This window comes from Diaphorina citri, unplaced genomic scaffold, assembly GCF_000475195.1.
Source record: "Diaphorina citri unplaced genomic scaffold, Diaci psyllid genome assembly version 1.1 scaffold245, whole genome shotgun sequence".
NCBI lineage: Eukaryota > Metazoa > Arthropoda > Insecta > Hemiptera > Psyllidae > Diaphorina > Diaphorina citri.
The window spans coordinates 80,347-102,796 of NW_007377682.1; the positions used below are offsets into that span (position 1 = coordinate 80,347).

Here is a 22,450-nt window from a genome sequence, read left to right on the forward strand (position 1 = left end):
AAAAAATAATATTAAAGTTTTAAACAAAGTTTTATTTACAATGGTCTTACAAGGACAGTACCTTTTTCTCAAGCAATTTGTTTAGGAGCTTCTACTGCACTACAAAAGTCAGAAGAATTTCCAAACAAGTTGTTTGTATGAAAAGTATGTCCAAGTAAATCTTCAAGTCTGATTTATCACAAAACAAATGGGTTAGAATAGAGACACCTGCTGCTTGATTATACATATCAGGCAAAAAGAGCAGATTTATGGTTCATGACTAACTTGATTCAGTAGGTGCGGATATTCAATCTCATAAGTTAAAGAACCATTAGACCCAATCACACAATTCCAAGGTTTTTTAACCTAGCTTAGATAAATATTGCAATAGAGGATTGCTTTATACACCCAAATAATCAGACACATGATACAATATCCTTTATTATATTTCCTCAACCTAGTAAAAACAAAGTGACTAGAATCAGGCTCTACTCTAGTGAAAATCAGACAAGAGTACCTAAGTATACAACTTAATATTAAATTTGTTGATCACATTTTTTTCCTATTTAAATATTAAATAAATAGTAAAAACAGTTGCCCACAAAGATATAATACCCTAAATCCTAAATAAACAATTCTGCTGCTTGGACAAAGGGGGTTGGTGGAAGTCTGGAAAATTTAAGACCAGGTCTACTTAAGGGACAATTCACATAATTTATATTGCAGTCCATGTAGGGAAAATGACCTAATAGTCAACTCCGAGCATTTGAAAACAACAACAACATATTGCAGTCCATGATCTATGGCCTCTTTAGTTAAAAAGATCTCCCTTAGAAAAGGGACTTAGAAGGCAGTTACGGGAAGAAGTATTGCAAAACAGAATTAATACTTTAAGTGTGAAAACGACTAGTATATGCAAATCACTGACTTGACTATCTTGTCTTGCACAAGATACATACAGAAACATTACAATTCTTTGTGGGTACTGTCAAAAGAAAAGAAAGAGTTTTGTTAAGAGAGAAGTAGGTACCAAAATACCATTATTTGTTTATTCATGTCCTTGCTTCCATTAATGAGGTGTTGTGGTGCTGTCATATTTCATGGTTTTGGGTTGTTGAGGAACAAATTCAGCTGCATTGGGATTCAGTGTACTCTGCGGAAGAAAAGACAGATGGGAGATTATTACAACACAGGTTCTAATATTAACACTAGTTGGGAAATACCTAATGTTTTATTACTTGTATTGTGCTCTAAAAGTTGATCTTACCAGATTTGCTACACCATGCTTTTCATCCATTCTAAGAAGACCAATTAATTGACATAGGTCAGTTGTCCTATCCACACAACCATGAGATTCTCTATCCTCCTCCACATCACTCCACAAGCTTTGGGAAGACGCGAGTATTGAATCAGTGAGATTTCTAAGTTCTACCTGATCATCCTCTTCTTCTAACATTGCCTCTATGCATTCCTCCATGAGAGCTTCTTCCTCTAACTGTTGCATTACCTGTAAAAGAAAACATTTTAATCAATAAAATCAATAGGTACAACAAAATAAAATGTAAGACATAAAAAGGGGGATGAATAAGAGAACTATTGCTCTATTAATGATGATGAACAGGTTTTTGTATAGCGGTCACATGTAACTGCACAATATCTATTTCTCAAAATACATAGAACTATTGCTTCCTACATTTGTCAAAATAGGCTCAAAATAAATAGAATTAAAAAAAAAAAATGTGTAATTTGTTGGATGAATAACTACTAACCTCTTTATCAAATTCATCAGCATTTTCCATCCACATGTATTCCGAGAAGTAAAAAAAATGTGTAATTTGTTGGATGAATAACTACTAACCTCTTTATCAAATTCATCAGCATTTTCCATCCACATGTATTCCGAGAAGTCTCCATCTATGATTGGTGAATCTACAAGCCCGTCAGGAAAATCTGATACATCTGAGAAGAATGATGATATGCTAGCACAGTCTATCACAAAGTCCGAGTCTACAGTGGGTAATTTGAGTTGCATGGCTAATCTCTGGTAACAAGATCACTGGACAGACAGAAATAAGATGCACATCAGGTTTCATCAACTAACTTGCTTGATTTTTGTGTCCAGATCCATAACTTTTGTCAAAAAAAATGAACTATGAAGCCCTATGATTAAACTAAAGAATCTAGTTCAAGAAGAACTGCTCTCAAGGCATATCAAGTATTCCATTTATGAACTATGAAGCCCTATGATTAAACTAAAGAATCTAGTTCAAGAAGAACTGCTCTCAAGGCATATCAAGTATTCCATTTGGAGATATTTCTTTTTATTAGATCACTAAGAATTGTTAACACAAATTAATAAATTATTAACTGGCTTCAAAAAATCTATTGTACATACCTATTCTACCTATGCCAAGTAAACTAGTATAGTACAAAGTTCTTGTGTCCTTGTGCCCTTCATTCAGGAAGTCTTCCACTCAAAGAATAAGAACTGTCCTGAAGAACCAGGAACCAGATCAAGTACAATGTAACTGTACAATGGACCAGAGAGAACAAAGACATATATTATAAGGTCTAGATTTCTGGAACTACCAGAAAATGAACCAGGAAGTAATAGTGGAGTGGGTGCTGTACTTTCTTCTCCTATATGAATAAATATATCATCCTAGACAGATATTTAGAAAGGAATCACTCTGAGCGTTTAAGACCAAATTTGAATCTTGAATACCTACCTACTGGTTCGGGGACTGATCTACTAGTCTGCTGCGTATTTTGGAAAGGGTACTTACCAGATGCGTGTACTTATCAGTAAAAGAAAACACGGACAATCATATTAATCAGTGGACATTTTAATCTAGAGTAGACCAAAAAAACTTTGAATTAAATTAATATAATTAATTGAAATTAATTTTAAATTTAACAAGAACGCAATAAATTTGATTTGGATTTGCTTTTTGTTTTGTTCTTCACACGAACAGCTGATGATTAGAGATGTTTTTTCTCGTAGTTCTGATTTTCACCGCACACTAGAGATAAGCGCTAGCAATCATACATCTGTGGGCCGCGTTCCATGAAAAAACTTTACACTCGAATTTCGTTCACAAAAAACAGGTATTTGGATTATTTGGTAGGTACAGATCTTACAGAAGAAAAACCTTTTAATTTTAAACATACCTAACAGTTGGTAGGGCATTGATTGGTTGATTATTATTATTTTTTTTCAAATGAAACAAAACGGAAACAACCCTGACCCAAAGTTGTGACTTTGTCAAAATAGAAGAAAATATGTAGCTGACTTTTAACAAATGAAACAAAACGGAAACAACCCTGACCCAAAGTTGTGACTTTGTCAAAATAGAAGAAAATATGTAGCTGACTTTTAAAGCTACTGCCTGTCTGGTGGACTGTGAAATCTGTGAATACCCACAGTAGGGCAAAGAAGTAAACGTACCAATTTGAACCTGCTGAAAATAAATACACTAACTTTTAATAGTGCAAAATATAAACTGTTTTGTTACATTTCTATTTGTTCATTACAGAATATATAAAAACAGGGTAAAGTCCTAATATAAAAAATATTGGTTTTATAATGTTTCATGTAATTTTAATGTAGTCTAAAACCTATACGGACTATGGGGTAGGTAAATCATGAAAACTACTAATGAACATAAAAAGCTACATGTGGATAAAAGTAAAAATAACTTCGTAAAATATTTCACACAAATTCAGTCTCAATAAATTAATAGATCGACAATACTATTTATTTAATGGGTAGGTACGTACAGAAAGCGAACCTCTTGAGCAGGGATAAAAACGTCTCAGAGGTAAAGGTTCTGCAAGTACTAACTTAAATAAAATAATAATGTCAGAGTTCATTCGTCAAATATTAATCTAAATATTTTCAATTTTGGAAATGTAATGAAAAATTGCTTTAATTAAATCTCGAGATTTTCCACACATGGCCGTGTCGCTTAGAGTGTAAATAAATAAATCTAGAGATTATATCATTCCACTTACATAAATGCCGTGTTTACTTCGGATCAGTTTCTGTGCATCTGTAGCATTCTGCACGAACTGGCCCATAATTTTCAGCACTTGATCTCCTATGTGAAGAGCGTTGTACAACATGGGGTGGTCCTTCTGCTTCCATCCGGCGATCCTGGAAACACGACAGTAAACCATGGAATAATAAAATCGAGTTTTTTCCTTTTTTAATTGGATAGAGGGAACTGTAGGTCACTGCTAAGGTCTTATCGTCCCGAAATCGAAGAGAGAAGGAAGACAAGATGGGAGAGAACCAGCCTTTCCGAGAGAGAACATTATCCCTTTAGGATAAAATCCGCCTTCGGTCGGAATTGAACCCCGCGGCCTAGCGCTTACAAGGCAGATGCGCTACCAAACTACCTGACTAGGCTGACAAAATCCGTTTCTTTTACTCTAAAAACGAACAAAACTCCATGTAGGTATGAAACTTGGAGATTGTTGGAGAGAAAATTTTGCGATTAAAGGAAAAATGAGGACAAACATTTCCCTAACTGATAAGGGTAGTAAAATAATAGAAAGTAAAATGAGTTTCCCTACAGTAAAAAAATAACTGCCCAATGTTAAATAGAGGCAATACCTACGAATACTCATACGAGTGGAGAATAAGTACCTATTCTCCACTCTCGTATTCACAGTGGAGATGTTAAAAAAAATTTTGCCCTTGGCCCGGATTTATCGTGTAAGAATATTTTGCATGACAGATACGTTACGTTTAGTATTCGTATTTTATCAGCCCTAGAATATGTTGTTGATGATTTACAAGTGTCTCCTAAATTTTGAAAAATAAATACGGCCTTGTTGCTAAATTGCATCAAAATAAAATAAATGAAATTAATACAAAATTTCATTTTACAAACTAACCCTCCATCAAGCTGAATATGGATATATGTGGAATTCCTACTCCAAGAACGCACTATTTTTAACACGGAATTGAAATTTGATTTTGTGTCATTTTCGGTGATTTCAATATTTCAAATTTGGTATAAAAAATCGATTCACAGTCAAATTCGCCAGTATTCGCGGGAATTTGTGCACTGTAATTTGCGAGTCAATTTTGGCACGTGACCAAAACACGAGGCTAAATTGTAATAGATGGCGATTGCCTTGAATATCCTTTGCCGAGGCAGTGCATAGCTAGATTTTGTGTTCGTGAGTGCAGTGCATGTGTGCGAGTATAGTAAGAAACTGAAATCAAAGATAATTACACTTTGTATCTTCATAATAGCCTACAGGATGAGTGAAAAGTCAAAGTGCACACTAGTTGACTGAATGTTCACGGTCACATTGGAATTACAAAAATTAACTGTAGTTATTTCTTTATGAATGGTTAACCACAGAAAAGCGAAGTAAATATTAAAGTTTATCGGCCAGCACAGTCTAAAAAATAAAAAGTAATATTTTGTATATGACATTTTTTTAAGTATCAATTCGACAGATAAAAATGGTTCAAAACTTTGTTTGAAAAAATTGGTCCCAATAAACAATAATACAGGGGAGATCCCAAGATGCCCAAGTTAAAATGGGACTCTGCAAGACATCAACCAGTAAAGTTTGTGACATTTCTGACATAAATAACAATTTCTACTGATTTATCACGGTAGCTACATATATCCGGTAGTCTCCTAGAGATCAACCTTTCTTACACCCTGTACTGAGCGTTATCACTTGATAAATAGATCCAGGCAATTTTGAAACGCTAATCAGTGATATCAGGTGTTTTGTAGACAGTGAGTAGTGATACTGTGTGCTCTTCATTCCCAACAACAAAATAATCTGGGCCGTCATTTTGTTAAAAATAGTTAATATAGTGATAACTGTTTTCTTTGGGTTGTTTTTTCTTCTTAATTGTTAAAATAGTAAACTTTGATTTAAAAAAAAAAAAAAATATAAATATAAAAAGATGGAAGGCCTACTCTACTGCCTTCTATGATCCTTTCCCCAACGGAACTAGGTGCAATTAAATATAAATATAAAAAGATGGAAGGCCTACTCTACTGCCTTCTATGATCCTTTCCCCAACGGAACTAGGTGCAATTAAATGACCGTTAGTCACCACCATGCTGTTACCAAGCTCGCTGTTGCTTATCTTGCTAGGCATAGGAGCAGCACAGGGAGCTAATATTCTCGTCATAGCACCACTGGCCACACATAGCCACGCTATTTGGTTTGACATTGTGACAACTCTTTTGGTTAAAGATGGACATCAGGTGAGTCACACCACGGTAGAAACAAAGTAAGTAAGCGTCCACAACAAATAACCTACTATCGACCCTAGCCTAGTACCAACCCAAGAGAAAATAAACAAAAACTACCATGGTAGAAACAAAGTAAGTAGGCGTCCACAACAAATAACCTACTATCGACCCTAGCCTAGTACCAACCCAAGAGAAAATAAACAAAAACCATCCTGATGAATAGAAGCGTTCTCAACGGAAACTTGACCATAGTACCGAAACTCACAGAAAATCAAGAAATGGAGCTGAGTGTTTTTTCTGCGATGGTCTCGGCGAGGGTCAATGGTGTATCGTCGCCGTTGTGTTGTGGGGGTTCTGGAGATAGAGCGATCAGTGTACGAATTAGTGAAATTTTGTCTTTTATTCTCTACTTTGGCAAAAGGAAGAGTCTCAACGGAAACTTGACCATAGTACCGAAACTCACAGAAAATCAAGAAATGGAGCTGAGTGTTTTTTCTGCAATGGTCTCGGCAAGGGTCAATGGTGTATTGTCGCCGATGTGTTGTGGGGGTTCTGGAGATAGAGCGATCAGTGTACGAATTAGTGAAACCTCAACGGAAACTTGACCATAGTACCGAAACTCACAGAAAATCAAGAAATGGAGCTGAGTGTTTTTTCTGCGATGGTCTCGGCAAGGGTCAATGGTGTATTGTCGCCGATGTGTTGTGGGGGTTCTGGAGATAGAGCGATCAGTGTACGAATTAGTGAAATTTTGTCTTTTATTCTCTACTTTGGCAAAAAGAAGATTATGGGAGTTGATCCCTCAGATAAACAGTCTTTGGTAGCTATTTCGGGAAATTCCCATTTCTCTTATCACTTCTTTCTGATAAGATAACATACGAGGTCGCTTGATAAATCTGGACACTCGATTACTTCCTCTTGGTGCAAAGCCGAACTTTATGTGTCACTGCAAAATTCACCTTGTGGTCTTTCTAACCTCAGTAATGTAGAGCTTAGCACGGTGGATTTTGGTACTTGGAGTCCTAGTCATGAAATTTGGTAAATACAGTTTTCTACTCTAGGTCTTATGGGAGTTGATCCCTCAGATAAACAGTCTTTGGTAGCTATTTCGGGAAATTCCCATTTCTCTTATCACTTCTTTCTGATAAGATAACATACGAGGTCGCTTGATAAATCTGGACACTCGATTACTTCCTCTTAGTGCAAAGCCGAACTTTATGTGTCACTGCAAAATTCACCTTGTGGTCTTTCTAACCTCAGTAATGTAGAGCTTAGCACGGTGGATTTTGGTACTTGGAGTCCTAGTCATGAAATTTGGTAAATACAGTTTTCTACTCTAGGTCTAGCTCTAAAAGGAGTAGACAGTAAAAGTGCGTTGCCAATTTTTATTGTTGTTTATTTATTTTTATTTTTACGCAGTATTAAACTACAAGATTTGACCCTAACAAACAACATCAACAGAGATCTCAAGTTAAGTAAAACCATGTAAAAACGGACTTATGGCGCTTTTAACGATTTGTTGCCAAATTTTATTGTTCTTTATTTTTTTTTTATTTTTTACGCAGTATTAAACTACAAGATTTAACCCTAACAAACAACATCAACAGAGATCTCAAGTTAAGTAAAACCATGTAAAAACGGACTTATGGCGCTTTTAACGATTTGTCCAATTTTGGTAGCAAAATTCTACTATCTAGTAAACAAATATTCAATTTCATCTCTATATTCTCTATCATCAGGTTACCGTTCTCTCGTCGGATCCGGAAAAACAGAGCCTTCCGAATCGTACAACCTACACCCTGGAAACTTCATACGATACACACGAATACGAGATGGATCTGGGCAAGATGAAGACAGAATGGTCTTCCAGTGTGGCAGGGGTGTATAAAAGTCTCCTGGACTGGAACATTGAGAATTGTAGGAGACAGAAAGGCTCGCGAGGATTGGCGGAGTTTCTGGAGAAGTTTGTACGGAAGACAGAAAAGGTGGATCTTATTATAAGAGAAGGAGCAGGTGGGTGGACCTCCATAAAGCTGTGTCCACACATAGTCGACCTCGTCGATCGACGTCGACTGAAACCGTACATGTATTCTGCCTCGATAACATGGATTCACCTCATCGATCAACGAGGTCGACTGTGTGTGGACAGGTAAACACTGAACACAGCTTTCCTCGCATCTTTATTGCATTATAGAAGTAGCCGTTAAAGTATTATAACTTCATTTAAGAAACTAGTGACCCATGTTAGTACACCACTTGGGAGAAAAGTTCTTACTTCTGTAAAATATGGAAAATGGTTGATAGACAAGTTACAAGTCAAACTCGTTGAATTACTTACTGTACTTTTCCTACTTCACTACCTTACTTATTGGCAGTTATTGTATGTATTGACATTATTGCTTAACGTTATACAGGTATTATGCTTTCCGGATACTTCATTGTTGCCTCTCATCCCTTCTGACTTTACTTACTTCAATTTCTCCCTTCTCCTCAGGCAGTGAATGTTACGTAGCCTTGATTCACCTGCTAGGTTACCCGCCTGTCATCGCTGCAACCCCGTTTCCCAACTTCGAGGTCCCTGGCTACTGGATCGGTAACTATGACAACCCATCCTATGTTCCTTACTCCCTCACATCCTACACAGATCAGATGAGCTTACTCCAGCTGGAGTTATTTCTGTTAGCTGCTAGTGGGATATTGGCTCTATTGTTAGAAACTAGTGGTGGGATGTTAGATCTATTATTAGGTGCAGGTGGTAGAGGTGGGGCGTTGAACACAGACAAACAGGTTGTGTTGGCGTTAGCAGAGTTCTGAGTTATCACATTGACTGTCGGCTTGGTAGCTTTACACGATGGCGTCACTTGACTACTAGAAGCAGGTTTACTAGAGCTTGATAGAGATACAGAGGTGCTTGAACTAGGTTTACTTGATGGAATGGAAGAATTATTGTTAAGGCGGGAGACATGTCTCGTGGCAGAGGGAGGTACTATATTGATATGTGAATCACTTGATACTGTCACTACATTGCTATTCCTCTCACTATCATTCCCTATACTTGGAGCTCCAGAGCTGATTGTATTATCTTCCTTGACAGCATTTATCCTCCCACTCTCATTACTAGTGGTTACTGCACCTGGCGTTTCTATGATAGGAGCAAACGGGTCTACTCTCATCAGGGCAGGAGTGGTCCTGGCTGACTCAGATGTTATTGGACTGAACGGGTCTAGTGTATGGTTACTTGCTGTACTGACAGAGGTATTGCTAGTACATGGAGCAAACGGATCACAGGTAGCATTAGACCCACCTGATGGGCCACTGTTGGAGATATGCTGTCCCAGGGGATTGATAAAGCGGGCAATGGAGCCAGGCAAGCCTGGTGTTGCAGGGGGTGTGAAGAACACATCATTCTCTTCGCCACTCGTAGTCAGGGCTTCATTGACAAAAGCAAAGTTGAAAACATTATCCGATTCTCTGGAAGTACTAGGCTGGGAAGGCGGGGTGGGGTCTGAAGCATTGACTTCTATCACAGTGACATTGCTAGGGAGAGGGGAGGGGGAGGTGGGCTGAGAGGAGGGAGGAGGAGGGGGAGTGGTGGGGGCCTCAGTGAGTGAGGAAACACGAGACAGGAGACGCTGCAAACCCCTGCAAGAGACAACACAAAGAATAGGTAGTGTTACGTGTCAAGTTTGTGAAGAAAATACATACTATAATAACAGTGCATGACTGCCTGCTAGTCCTGAATTCCTGATCCATTACTCATTTAACAAAGTGTTTACATTTAACAGGTACATAATCACTTCACATGAGATGTATTGAATATGAGAACATAGGTAGATTATTAGCTTACCTGGTATATTCTGATGATTCTGTAGAAGGAGCTATCATTCCCATTTGGACATGTCAAGTTTGTGAAGAAAATACATACTATATTAACAGTGCATGACTAGTCCTGAATTCCTGATCCATTACTCATTTAACAAAGTGTTTACATTTAACAGGTACATAATCACTTCACATGAGACGTATTGAATATGAGAACATAGGTAGATTATTAGCTTACCTGGTATATTCTGATGATTCTGTAGAAGGAGCTATCATTCCCATTTGGACTGGAGATAAAACAGATGATCCCTGACTTCTGTCAACATGGTTGTCTGAAATAGGAAATGTGTTGATGTTACACCACTAAATAAATTATTATAGATACTTCCCTACAAATATTACTTGATTCTTCAAGGACCTTGCTTGATTTTTTCCCCCCTTTATTTATCAAAACTAGTTGAAACTGTATCACTATTAATAGATATGATCGAGATAATATGATGGAAATGAGCGTAATTACTATCCTTGTCTTATCCTACCTTACAGCCCGATTCACTTGCGTATTCAGCATTACTTAAGACCCTCCAGAAGATAGCAATTTTCCATTGACGTGAATTCTGAACAAGTGCCCAGATGAGTGAAGCTTTTTCGCTTGTCCGAGAAAGCGTTGTGGTCGCCATTCAGTAAGTACCCTACAGTACCCCACGCTTTGGACTTTGAACGGCACGAGAGAAAAGAAAACTAAACAATCCAGACAATGTTTGTTGTATTTCGGTTATCTAGCCAAGTTCATGCGTGATTGTTTCTCCGGATGACTTCCTAGACGCTTGGAACATTAGAGGTGACGTCAATGATCTGTCATGGTAATGACCTACCCCAACACCCATCGAGACCTACAACAATAGTTAGGCAGGAGAGAAAAAACCGATCTAGGTAGTGGAAATTTGGCCGGTTCTTGAGGCCAGACCTATCCCAACAGCCATCGAGACCTATAAATACAGTTGGGCAGGAGAGAAAAGACCCGATAGCAATATTCCCTTGCTAAAGAAATAGCCAAGGTTGAGTGCGAAGGGGCATCGTAAAATTTGTAGCCACAACCAAAGCAATCACCCTAGTTAGGGCTTATTGATAGGCTGACGAAAAACGACGACCCCGTCTGTACACGGGAAAAGGCGAAGAAAAACAAGAAGAATGTGTGAAGAACGTGTGACAAAGAAAAACAAGAAGAATGTGTGAGAAGAAAAGAGCAATAATGTGTCCTCGCACTCTTGAAAAACGGCCCTCCCCGACGGCCAGATAGAACGTGTGGCAAAGAAAAACAAGAAGAATGTGTGAGAAGAAAAGAGCAATAATGTGTCCTCGCACTCTTGAAAAACGGCCCTCCCCGACGGCCAGATGGCCTGTAGAATTCGTCAAAATTTTGACTTGGGGGGCCAATTTTTCAACTTCCAACTTGATTTCCTTCTGTTACCCCTTTGCCGTTATCCAGATGGACCTATACATATAGATTAGAAGGTGACCTGGGGGCCAATTTTTCAACTTCCAACTTGATTTCCTTCTGTTACCCCTTTGCCGTTATCCAGATGGACCTATACATATAGATTAGAAGGAAAATCAGCTACATATAGGTAAGGTCAACAAAATTATTCTTTTTTATTCTATTGCAGTGTATAGTGGGTACCTACATAAGTACCTTGTAACTTTCAACTCCCACAGTAACGTATGTAGACCTATCTAGAACAATTAGCAATGTCATTTGGACAAAAATCAGTTTCTTGCTTACGAAGCAATTCAAATTTTTTTCACATTATGAAAGTACCTTGTAACTTTCAACTCCCACAGTAACGTAGACCTATCTAGAACAATTAGTAATGTCATTTGGACAAAAATCAGTTTCTTGCTTACGAAGCAATTCAAATTTTTTCACATTATGGACGATGTAAGAATAAAGCGTGTTTAACAGTAACGTAGACCTATCTAGAACAATTAGCAATGTCATTTGGACAAAAATCAGTTTCTTGCTTACGAAGCAATTCAAATTTTTTTCACATTATGGACGATGTAAGAATAAGCGTGTTTGAATTTCAATAAACAATGCCTTTCTCTCACCGAATAGGTACTCAAGGTCTGGAGACTACCACATAGGTAACTTTTATTGGGGCAGACGGTAGACGTAGTCTGGCATTTTTCTATTCTACTTCCGCACTTCCGGTCATCACAATATTATGTGATCAGGACAAGACCCTAGTCAGCAATTCACGATATCTACCCAATTTGTCCAATCTTTCTAATCATACCAACTTGGGAATCACCTTTCATTTCCTTATCGCCTATAGGAAGGAAAGTAATGTATTTTACTTTCCGAATGTTCACCTCAAAATGAAGTTACTAAATTTTACGTCACTCCTGGAACTCGAACTCTAGTCTACTGTATGAGTCCAACGTTTTACCTAAAAAAAAAAAAAAAAAAAAAAAGAAACCCCCAAAACATCTCGTCTAAAACTGTATCAGGGAGGGTGAGAGAGAAACAACCTGTGCATGTATTGATTGATTGATTGATTGATTGATTGATTGATTATCTTCCATGTAGTGTAGAATTCACATACATACTTTTTTTCCCAGAAGCTTTCATTGTTTAAAAACAATCCAAGTAGGGTTTTTTTCGAGTGACAATATTTTAGAAGAAGTACTTGATTCATACCTAAATGTAGCACAGGCTCTACACCAGGCAAAAGACTGGAAGGTCCCAGGGGTGAAAAAAACCCTACTTGGATTGTTTTTAAACAATGAAAGCTTCTGGAAAAAAAGTATGTATGTGAATTCTACACTACATGGAAGATAATCAATCAATACATGCACAGGTTGTTTCTCTCTCACCCTCCCTGATACAGTTTTGCAACTAGTTTTGATAAATAAAGGGGGGAAAAAATCAAGCAAGGTCCTTGAAGAATCAAGTAATATTTGTAGGGAAGTATCTATAATAAGTCCCAGGGGTGGCAATGGTAAAGGAGAATTTGGATCTCTAGTGGGAAGAAGTGGTGGTCTCTGCTCTGGCATCTTAGAGTAATGGTTCTCTTTTGGAGATAGGATTCGCATTTCTCGTAGTTTCCCTGTAATGCTTTCCACCCACTCCATCATTTGGTCCCTGTAATTATTTTGTAGTACATTTACAGTACAATAATGAATTTCAACAAATTGAAAGAAAGAGAGAGAAAAAAAAAATAAAAATAAAAGTTATTTGCAAGGCTGAGTGATCCAAACATATCAATTTCTGTGGACATTTTCTCTCTCTCAGCTGACATTTGGTTGTGGCTACAAATTTTACGATGCCCCTTCGCACTCAACCTTGGCTATTTCTTTAGCAGGGGAACCTTTACTATTTCTTTAGCAAGAGAATATTGCTATCGGGTCTTTTCTCTCCTGCCTAACTGTATTTATAGGTCTCGATGGCTGTTGGGATAGGTTTGGCCTCAAGAACCGGCCGAATTTCCACTACCTAGATCGGTTTTTTCTCTCCTGCCTAACTATTGTTGTAGGTCTCGATGGCTGTTGGGGTAGGTCATTACCATGACAGATCATTGACGTCACCCCTAATGTTCCAAGCGTCTAGGAAGTTATCCGGAGAAACAATCACGCATGAACTTGGCTAGATAACCGTAATACAACAAACATTGTCTAGATTGTTTAGTTTTCTCTCGTGCCGTTCAAAGTCCAAAGCGTGGGGTACTGTAGGGTACTTACTGAATGGCGACCACAACGCTTTCTCGGACAAGCGATTATTGTATTTTTTCGACTATTTTTCTTTTTGACGTCAGAAAATTGAATAGGTAGGTACTTACTATGTATGTATCTTCTTACTTCAGGAGATCTAGTTTTTTGTAAAGTAAGTCAAAAATCTCGTTGTTTATTCTCTTCTGTGATTCCTATTGTATACGTGTATTTCTGTCGTTTTGCTGTGATTTTCTTTTATGTCTCTTCACTCATTTTCTCTAAATAATGATGCAACTATTCGTATATTATTTTGCAATGTCATATGCGATACCCACCGTATTTTAATTATTACGTAAATCGATTTTTCCCTTATCTAAAATGTACCCATTTTCGTTCCTCCCATTGTTATGTTTAAAATGGTGAGGAGAAATAGTCGATCTATTAACACCATTGTCTCATCGCTCGAGAGATAAGTCTGCCCTGAAGGGATGAAATTGGCGACTTGGTTAGGTTCCATAATAAAGGTCGCAGGTAAATATGCGGCGTACTCATGAGAAAAACAACTTCATAATAGCTACATAGATTTTTTTTTTTTTTTTACATTTTGATGACCATGAGCAACTTTCCAATGAAAGGAAAATTAGTGAGTCAGTTTTACAAGATTTACGGAATTATTATCGAAAATATAGTGGTGGACCAAAATATGGAGAAATTTGTGGGTTTTAAATATCGCCTGTACAAGTTGTAAAAGTGAACTATGGCTGAATTTTGGAACATGGATGCGAAATGTTCTTACCGCCAGCCTATTTAGCTTGGTTGGTTTACATTTTGGACCGCGGTAATAGACATTGTTTTCATTCTTAAGTAATTCATACGGGGTCTAACAGAAAGGTCGTGCAAAATATCTCCAAAACTCTCTTCCGGTAGTAATTAAATTAAAATTAACTTCTTAGAACACCACTGTACTGTTGGGATTTGAACCACCTATACGAGTACCAATCCATCAATCTTTGAAGGTCGTGCAAAATATCTCCAAAACTCTCTTCCGATAGTAATTAAATTAAAATTAACTTCTTAGAACACCACTGTACTGTTGGGATTTGAACCACCTATACGAGTACCAATCCATCAATCTTTTACATGTAAATAAATAAAATTCTACACTAATTTAGTCACCATCATACCAATACCTAATAATAATAACGATCCACTTTAAATAGGTGAATGCTTACACCCTGTAGCAGTAAAGAACTGTGAAATTATGACATCCACATTTGTTTTTTTTTTCTCAGTCCCTCACATTCATTTTCAAAATCGCGACTTTACCCTTTGAGCCCCTTTTGACCATTGTATCAATCTGAAGAGTCTACATTACATAACTTTTTCCTGTCATATGAACACGATAAGTCTGTCTGAGTCTGGAAAGTCTACTAAACATTTTTTGATTTCTTTGAATTTTGTGGAGACGGATTCCAAGAATTTATGGCCCCTGTCTGACTTTTGCAGGTCTTGTTTGTCGTCTTGTATATTGGGAACGTTAATATTTTTTATGACTCATTTATTGGGGTGCCAATTTTTCCTCAAATGTTTGAGTCTACGGACAGGTAGGTACCTCATGATTTCAGGGAGAGCGTAGAATGTTACCCGGTGTCCCTTTTAAATAATTGTTGTTCAAGTCAGTTTTTGTAATTGTTCCCAAATGCATGGCTACCCCTTTGATTTAGTTCGGATTGTTCTATCATGCCATGTTTGTCAGGTAGGTACCTTATGATTTCAGGGAGAGCGTAGAATGTTACCCGGTGTCCCTTTTAAATAACTGTTGTTCAAGTCAGTTTTTGTAATTGTTCCCAAATGCTATGACTCATTTATTGGGGTGCCAATTTTTCCTCAAATGTTTGAGTCTACGGACAGGTAGGTACCTCATGATTTCAGGGAGAGCGACAGGGACAGGTAGGTACCTCATGATTTCAGGGAGAGCGTAGAATGTTACCCGGTGTCCCTTTTAAATAACTGTTGTTCAAGTCAGTTTTTGTAATTGTTCCCAAATGCATGGCTACCCCTTTGATTTAGTTCGGATTGTTCTATCATGCCATGTTTGTGAAGTACACAACTATTACATATTAACAGCACTACCATTCGTTTACTAAAGTAAATCATTTCGACCATTATTCATATACGTATCTATTCTATGGGTATTTGGGTATGCCAGTATGCCTGAACATTAGTTGCAGGTCATTTTTCTTTAGGGCATCAAAGGAAGCTTTACCCAGAACGTCTCAATAAAGCTTTGTTAAACTTGTCTCACCTTAGTTATTCTAAAGAAAAATGGCTCGGGGTTAATTTTCACACATCATTGTTTCGACTTTTTATTGTATCTACCTAACTTGAACTTTACTTCATTCAATTTGTTTATTTAGATTTAGATGATGTGTGAGGGGTTTTCTTTTTCTTTTGCCACTACTTCTTTCCCTTTCTTAATCTTATTCTGTTGTAATTATTCAACTTGAAAATTTTCTTTTTAAATATATCTCTTTGACAAACATGTATTCACGTAATTTTTTCACTTCTCTAGTTCTATGTATTTTTCTTGTTAATGTCTTTGTAGTTTGTAGGTAATTCTCATCTCACGACACAGAAGATCTTTTCCAAACATGTATTCACGTAATTTTTCACTTCTCTAGTTCTATGTATTTTTCTTGTTAATGTCTTTGTAGTTTGTAGGTAATTCTCATCTCACGACACAGAAGATCTTAAAGCACAACTTTTTAAACTTTCAAGTTTGTAACTTTAAGCTCCTTTATTTAGCCGTAAATCACATTTTAAAAGAGTTTTATAATACGCACTCATTGTGTTGTACTTTTTCATTAGTTTATACCTCAATTGGACAACACACTAAGGCCTGATTTTTTTTGTGACTCCCTTTATGCTGTGAGATGCGAATTTTGCTTTGTTGAAATATTTTTGCCTGTACAATTTTTAATGTATCAAAACATTACGCACTCATTGTGTTGTACTTTTCATTAGTTTATACCTCAATTGGACAACACACTAAGGCCTGATTTTTTTGTGACTCCCTTTATGCTGTGAGATGCGAATTTTGCTTTGTTGAAATATTTTTGCCTGTACAATTTTTAATGTATCAAAACAAACATGTATTCACGTATTTTTTTCACTTCTCTAGTTCTATGTATTTTTCTTGTTAATGTCTTTGTAGTTTGTAGGTAATTCTCATCTCACGACACAGAAGATCTTGTGTCTTGAAACAAAAACAACAAAAGTGGGAAGATTGCAAAAATTCAAACTATTTATCTTGAACGAGAAAGAACCCATTCTATTTCTATAATATTTGTTTCCCTTCTTTCCTAAATCTAAACGACACAAAGCAAGATCGACTTCTGCAGCGATTTACGATACTTTGACGTGTACACGTGTAAAGGCCACTTTAAAAACCTCCGCACGAGTCGACTCTGTTTTTTCCGCGAGTTGACTCAAACACTTCCTTTCCTGTCTTGAAACAAAAACAACAAAAGTGGGAAGATTGCAAAAATTCAAACTATTTATCTTGAACGAGAAAGAACCCATTCTATTTCTATTCTTTCGTAATTCATTCAGATTGGCCACTGGCATTGCTGATTGCCTGTATATTGGACTAATAAGAAAAGTGAAATGCGGAACCTATTCGTACACAGATGGTAGTTTTCCTCTGCTGGAAATTGCCTCTTATCTCTCGGTGGTTAAGCTGATTATGATAGTGAGGTGAGTGTTTAATCTACGTTTTCTCTAGTTCTAAAACACTAAACACATCTGGAATCAAACACTATTCGTGGGTGTTTTCTGTTTTTTTTTTTTTTTCATGCCCCTGGGTTTTATGTCACTCCCTTTATGCTGTGAGATGCGAATTTTGCTTTGTTGAAATATTTTTGCCTGTACAATTTTTAATGTATCAAAACAGACTGAATGAATTATTTATTTATTTTTAGTGACAAAAAATAAATCTTAGTTTCATGTGTTTAATATCCATATCCAACCGTATTATTTATTTATTTATTTTATTATACAAACTCTATAGAGCTATAGACCTTTGGGGGGTAGGGTCAACTGGGGTAGTTAAGAACAAGGGGTAAATGCGAACACCCAAATTTTCTCAGAATGGCAACCTAATTTTATGATCCAGCTAAATAGGGATGTGGAAAAGGTGGATCTTATTATAAGAGAAGGAGCAGGTGGGTATATTACTCGCATCTTTCTACATTGTCATCTTAGAAGAATAAGTTCAGCTTAGGATAAGAATCTCTTGTAAAACTATTGATACCTAACAAATAAAACATACCATAAAGTCCTAGATTAAACTAAAGGTCACTAGCACTAAATTTATACTACATCTTTAAGAATGGTTATCGAAAAAAAGTAGTTTCGGGGTTAAGATAGTTTTAGAAGGAAGTATCCATGTAAATAGACTGGAACATTGAGAATTGTAGGAGACAGAAAGGGTCGCGAGGTTTGGCAGAGTTCTTGGAGAAGTTTGTACGGAAGACGGAAAAGGTGGATCTTATTATAAGAGAAGGAGCAGGTGGGTATAATACTCGCATCTTTCTACATTGTCATCTTAGAAGAATAAGTTCAGCTTAGGATAAGAATCTCTTGTAAAACTATTGATACCTAACAAATAAAACATACGGTTACCAATACCTATACACAGAACGGTGGAGTAGCAGTTAAAGTATTATAACAGTTTATTTAATAAACTTTATTTAAGAAACTAGTTACCCATGTTATTGTTAGTACACCACTTGGGGGAAAAGTTCTTACTTCTGTAAAATATGGAAAATCGTTGATAGACAAGTTACAAGTCAAACTCGTTGAATTGCTTACTGTACTTTTCCTACTTCACTACCTTACTTATTGGCAATTATTGTATGTATCGACATTATTGCTTAACGTTATACAGATATTATGCTTTCCGGATACTTCATTGTTGCCTCTCATCCCTTCTGACCACTCACTTCAATTTCTCCCTTCTCCTCAGGCAGTGAATGTTACGTAGCCTTGATCCACCTGCTAGGTTACCCGCCTGTCATCGCTGCAACCCCGTTTCCCAACTTCGAAGTCCCTGGCTACTGGATCGGTAACTATGACAACCCATCCTATGTTCCTTACTCCCTCACATCCTACACAGATCAGATGAGCTTACTCCAGAGACTGCACAATGCATACATTGGGTTCTATTTCAAGTTCATGCGCTCCTTCTACTACTTGAACCAAATCGATGAACTTTCCAAAGAGATATTCGGAGACGGGGTGCCTCATGTGAAAAGTCTAGATGATCATGTGGTCCTGGCCTTTGTCAACCACCACCCTGTATTGGACTATCCGAGACCTACAGTACCTGCGTTCATACCTGTGCCTGGACTGCAGCTCAAACCACCGAAGAAACTACCTCAAGTAAATAGACTTCCTTTTTTACTTTCTATTACCAATACTTCCGGGAGGTTTATCGAATCCACAAAAGAAGAAAACGAAAAAGTATTGAAATCGGGCCATTTCTTTTCTTCTTTCCAACATATCTGAAGAATTATCAAGAACGAAAATACAAAATAAAATAATATTAACCCTTCGAAATAATTAAAATTCCAAAGGTTTTCAATATGGCATGAATTCAGAGACCGTTTTCCTTGTCCAATTTTCCTTCTATTCTAATCCTTTTTAATTTTGCTTTCAATGTTTCCTATTCTTAAACTTACAAAATAAAAATAATATTAACCCTTCGAAATAATTAAAATTCCAAAGGTTTTCAATATGGTATGAATTTAGAGACCGTTTTCCTTGTCCAGTTTTCCTTCTATTCTAATCCTTTTTAATTTTGGTTTCAATGCTTCCTATTCTTAAACTATTTGCATAAGAGGATAATAATTAAAGTAAAGTATATTAAAATAAATGAAATGAAATTTGTTTCAGGACATACAAAGCTTTCTAGACGGAGCGAAGGACGGCGCTATTATTTTCACCTTCGGCTCCAGTCTTCTCACAGCCAGTATTAGTCCGGCCTATAGGACAATGTTCTTCCAGGTGTTCTCACAGCTAAAGCAGCGTGTCATTTGGAAGTGGGAGATGGAGCACCCAGCAGATAAACCGGACAATGTCATGCTTGCCAAGTGGCTGCCACAAGCCGATATATTGGGTAAGATGTAAAAAATCGGATTGAAACGATACTTCCTCACATTATGTACTAAATTTTATTGTCCTCAGGAGGCTTAGTGGATATTCTAATCAGGGAGCCAAAGATCACAAAATTTCCTACATGACTTGTATATTTCTGATTTTATTCAGATTTAATCAAGAGTTATCATTATCACTAAATGAATTAACAGACCAGCAAAATACAAAATCGTCCAGGTTCTAGGTAGCTTGGTTGGTAGCACGTCTGGCTTGTAAGCGCTGGGCCGCTGGTTCGATTCTCACCCCGGGGCGGCTTTTATCTTGAACCGATAGTGTTCGTTCTCGGAACGGCTGGCTTTCTGTCCTGTCTTCCTTCTCTCTTCGATTTCGGGACGATAAGACCTTAGCAGTTACAGTTCCCTCTATCAAATACGGGGGATTGAGGCGAAAGCCGGCAGATGGCTCCTTTCAATCGCCCACCAAGGGTGGTTGGAGAGACTCCTTAAAAAAAGTACGGTCAACAACAGTACGAGAAGGTAATGTTTCCTTATCGATTCTTCCCTGTCCCCCTTTCAGGTCATAATAACACAATAGCATTCATCTCCCACTGTGGTCAGGCCGGGACCCAGGAGGCTATCTATCATGCCGTGCCTGTTCTAGCTATCCCCTTTCTCCTAGATCAGAGCATCATGGCTGCCAAGTTGATAGCTAAGGGCGTTGCTATAGAACTCAACTATGAGGAGTTGACTGTTGACAGTGTTAAGTCTGCGTTGGATACTCTGACAACACCTACACATGGGTACGTATAACCTTGGTGGTGTAGTGGTCAAGACGCTCGCCTGGTAAACAGGAGGGCGTGGGTTCAATCCCAGCCGAGGTATGGAAATTTATCCTCAATATAATTTGAGAATTTGACCACAATAATAGTTGTAGCGGAGTACTGCCTGGTAAACCGGAGAGTGTGGGTTCATTCCCAGCCGAGGTGTGGAAATTTATCCTCAATAATTATAATTTGAGAATTTGACCACAATAATAGTAGTAGCCTACTGCTAGAGTAAAGGGACTTTTCATTTTCAGTCCTATGCGAACAGTATGAATAAGCACTATTCGCTATTATTATATCCTAACGTGTCACTCGTAATCTCAAAAGATGTCTCCTAATTTAGCTCATTCTAATGTTCTCCAGGTACAAGGAACGGATGCAGAAGCTGTCCAAATTATTCCGTGACACACCAGAGCAGAGCTCGGACAAGATTATCTTCTGGACCAACTATATTCTAAACCACGGAGGCAAACACTTGACCCCAGCCTCTAAACAATTGAGTGGAATACAGTACTACATTATAGATGTAGCAGCTTGTGTTGTGTTAACACCGATAGCACTGGTGTATCTGACCAGGGCTATGGTCTGGCTTGTACGAAGGCAAGCCAAGAGTTGAAGGGAAAGTTAGAATTCTTAAGCCAGCCACTCACTTTCATTTAGGCCTGACAGATCAGTGCAATAGTCCTAAAGTAAAATGGACGCGGCACACAAGGGATCAAGAAGAGACCGCCTCAACATAATAATAGGCCTGACAGGTATACCTCATCAGGTCCGCATGTCAGGTCTACCCGGGCTCTATTTCAAGTTCATGCGCTCCTTCTACTACCTAAACCAAATCGACGACCTTTCCAAAGAGATATTCGGAGACGGGGTGCCTCGTGTGAAAAGTTTAGATGATCATGTAGTCCTGGCCTTTGTCAACCACCACCCTGTATTGGACTATCCGAGACCTACTGTACCTGCGTTCATACCTGTGCCTGGACTGCAGCTCAAACCACCGAAGAAACTACCTCAAGTAAATAGACTTCCTTTTTTACTTTCTAAAATAAACTTTATTTAAGAAACACTAACATGTAGTTACCCATGTTAGTACACGACTTGGGGGAAAAGTTCTTACTTCTGTGAAATATGGAAAATGGTTGATAGACAAGTTACAAGTCAAACTCGTTGAATTACTTACTGTACTTTTCCTACTTCAATACCTTACTTATTGGCAGTTATGTTATTGTATGTATTGACATTATTGCTTAATGTTATACAGATATTATGCTTTCCGGATACTTCATTGTTGCCTCTCATCCCTTCTGACCTTACTCACTTCAATTTCTCCCTTCTCCTCAGGCAGTGAATGTTACGTAGCCTTGATTCACCTGCTTGGTTACCCGCCTGTCATCGCTGCAACCCCGTTTCCCAACTTCGAAGTCCCTGGCTACTGGATCGGTAACTATGACAACCCATCCTATGTTCCTTACTCCCTCACATCCTACACAGATCAGATGAGCTTACTCCAGAGACTGCACAACGCATACATTGGGCTCTATTTCAAGTTCATGCGCTCCTTCTACTACTTGAACCAAATCGATGAACTTTCCAAAGAGATATTCGGAGACGGGGTGCCTCGTGTGAAAAGTTTAGATGATCATGTAGTCCTGGCCTTTGTCAACCACCACCCTGTATTGGACTATCCGAGACCTACTGTACCTGCGTTCATACCTGTGCCTGG

The 22,450-nt window shown here is 37.8% G+C and overlaps 3 protein-coding genes and 1 long non-coding RNA gene across 14 annotated transcripts in view; 1 reads left to right on the forward strand and 3 right to left on the reverse strand.

Annotated features, from left to right (window-relative positions):
- The window catches only part of LOC103506547 (polyadenylate-binding protein-interacting protein 2), a 6,802-nt gene extending 3,847 nt beyond the window's left edge, over nt 1–2,955 (reverse strand). Inside the window, exons 1-4 of one of the 3 annotated variants that reach the window (XM_008470944.3) lie at nt 2,766–2,955; nt 1,838–2,035; nt 1,412–1,486; nt 190–1,132 (exon numbers count right to left, since the gene is read on the reverse strand). In XM_008470944.3, the coding sequence (XP_008469166.1) occupies nt 1,049–1,132; nt 1,412–1,486; nt 1,838–2,011 (333 nt within the window). In that variant the 5' untranslated portion in view covers nt 2,012–2,035; nt 2,766–2,955 and the 3' untranslated portion in view covers nt 190–1,048. Of the gene's footprint in view, nt 1–189; nt 1,133–1,246; nt 1,487–1,837; nt 2,036–2,765 lie in introns of those variants that run through there. The other 2 variants (XM_008470942.3, XM_026821589.1) reach the window with 2 other exon arrangements.
- Nucleotides 2,956–5,733: 2,778 nt separating this feature from the next.
- LOC103506546 (UDP-glucuronosyltransferase 2B14) overlaps nt 5,734–22,450 on the forward strand; it is a 19,829-nt gene continuing 3,112 nt past the window's right edge. The window contains exons 1-8 of one of the 8 annotated variants that reach the window (XM_026821586.1): nt 5,738–5,971; nt 6,049–6,227; nt 7,955–8,111; nt 18,202–18,318; nt 18,775–19,190; nt 19,704–19,926; nt 20,481–20,703; nt 21,091–21,310. In XM_026821586.1, the coding sequence (XP_026677387.1) occupies nt 6,078–6,227; nt 7,955–8,111; nt 18,202–18,318; nt 18,775–19,190; nt 19,704–19,926; nt 20,481–20,703; nt 21,091–21,310 (1,506 nt within the window). In that variant the 5' untranslated portion in view covers nt 5,738–5,971; nt 6,049–6,077. The other 7 variants (XM_026821585.1, XM_017442928.2, XM_026821588.1 and 4 more) reach the window with 7 other exon arrangements.
- LOC108252048 (flocculation protein FLO11) overlaps nt 8,707–22,450 on the reverse strand; it is an 18,379-nt gene continuing 4,635 nt past the window's right edge. For both annotated transcript variants that reach the window (XM_017442931.2, XM_017442932.2), the window contains 4 exons: nt 13,034–13,182; nt 12,739–12,792; nt 10,276–10,369; nt 8,707–9,857 (listed from right to left, as the gene is read on the reverse strand). In XM_017442931.2, coding sequence (XP_017298420.1) covers nt 8,861–9,857; nt 10,276–10,369; nt 12,739–12,792; nt 13,034–13,182 — 1,294 coding nt within the window. In that variant the 3' untranslated portion in view covers nt 8,707–8,860. The remainder of the gene's footprint in view (nt 9,858–10,275; nt 10,370–12,738; nt 12,793–13,033; nt 13,183–22,450) is intronic.
- The window catches only part of LOC113466299, a 300-nt gene continuing 179 nt past the window's right edge, over nt 22,330–22,450 (reverse strand). Inside the window, exon 2 of the long non-coding RNA XR_003390742.1 lies at nt 22,330–22,440. This is a non-coding gene — a long non-coding RNA (uncharacterized LOC113466299). The remainder of the gene's footprint in view (nt 22,441–22,450) is intronic.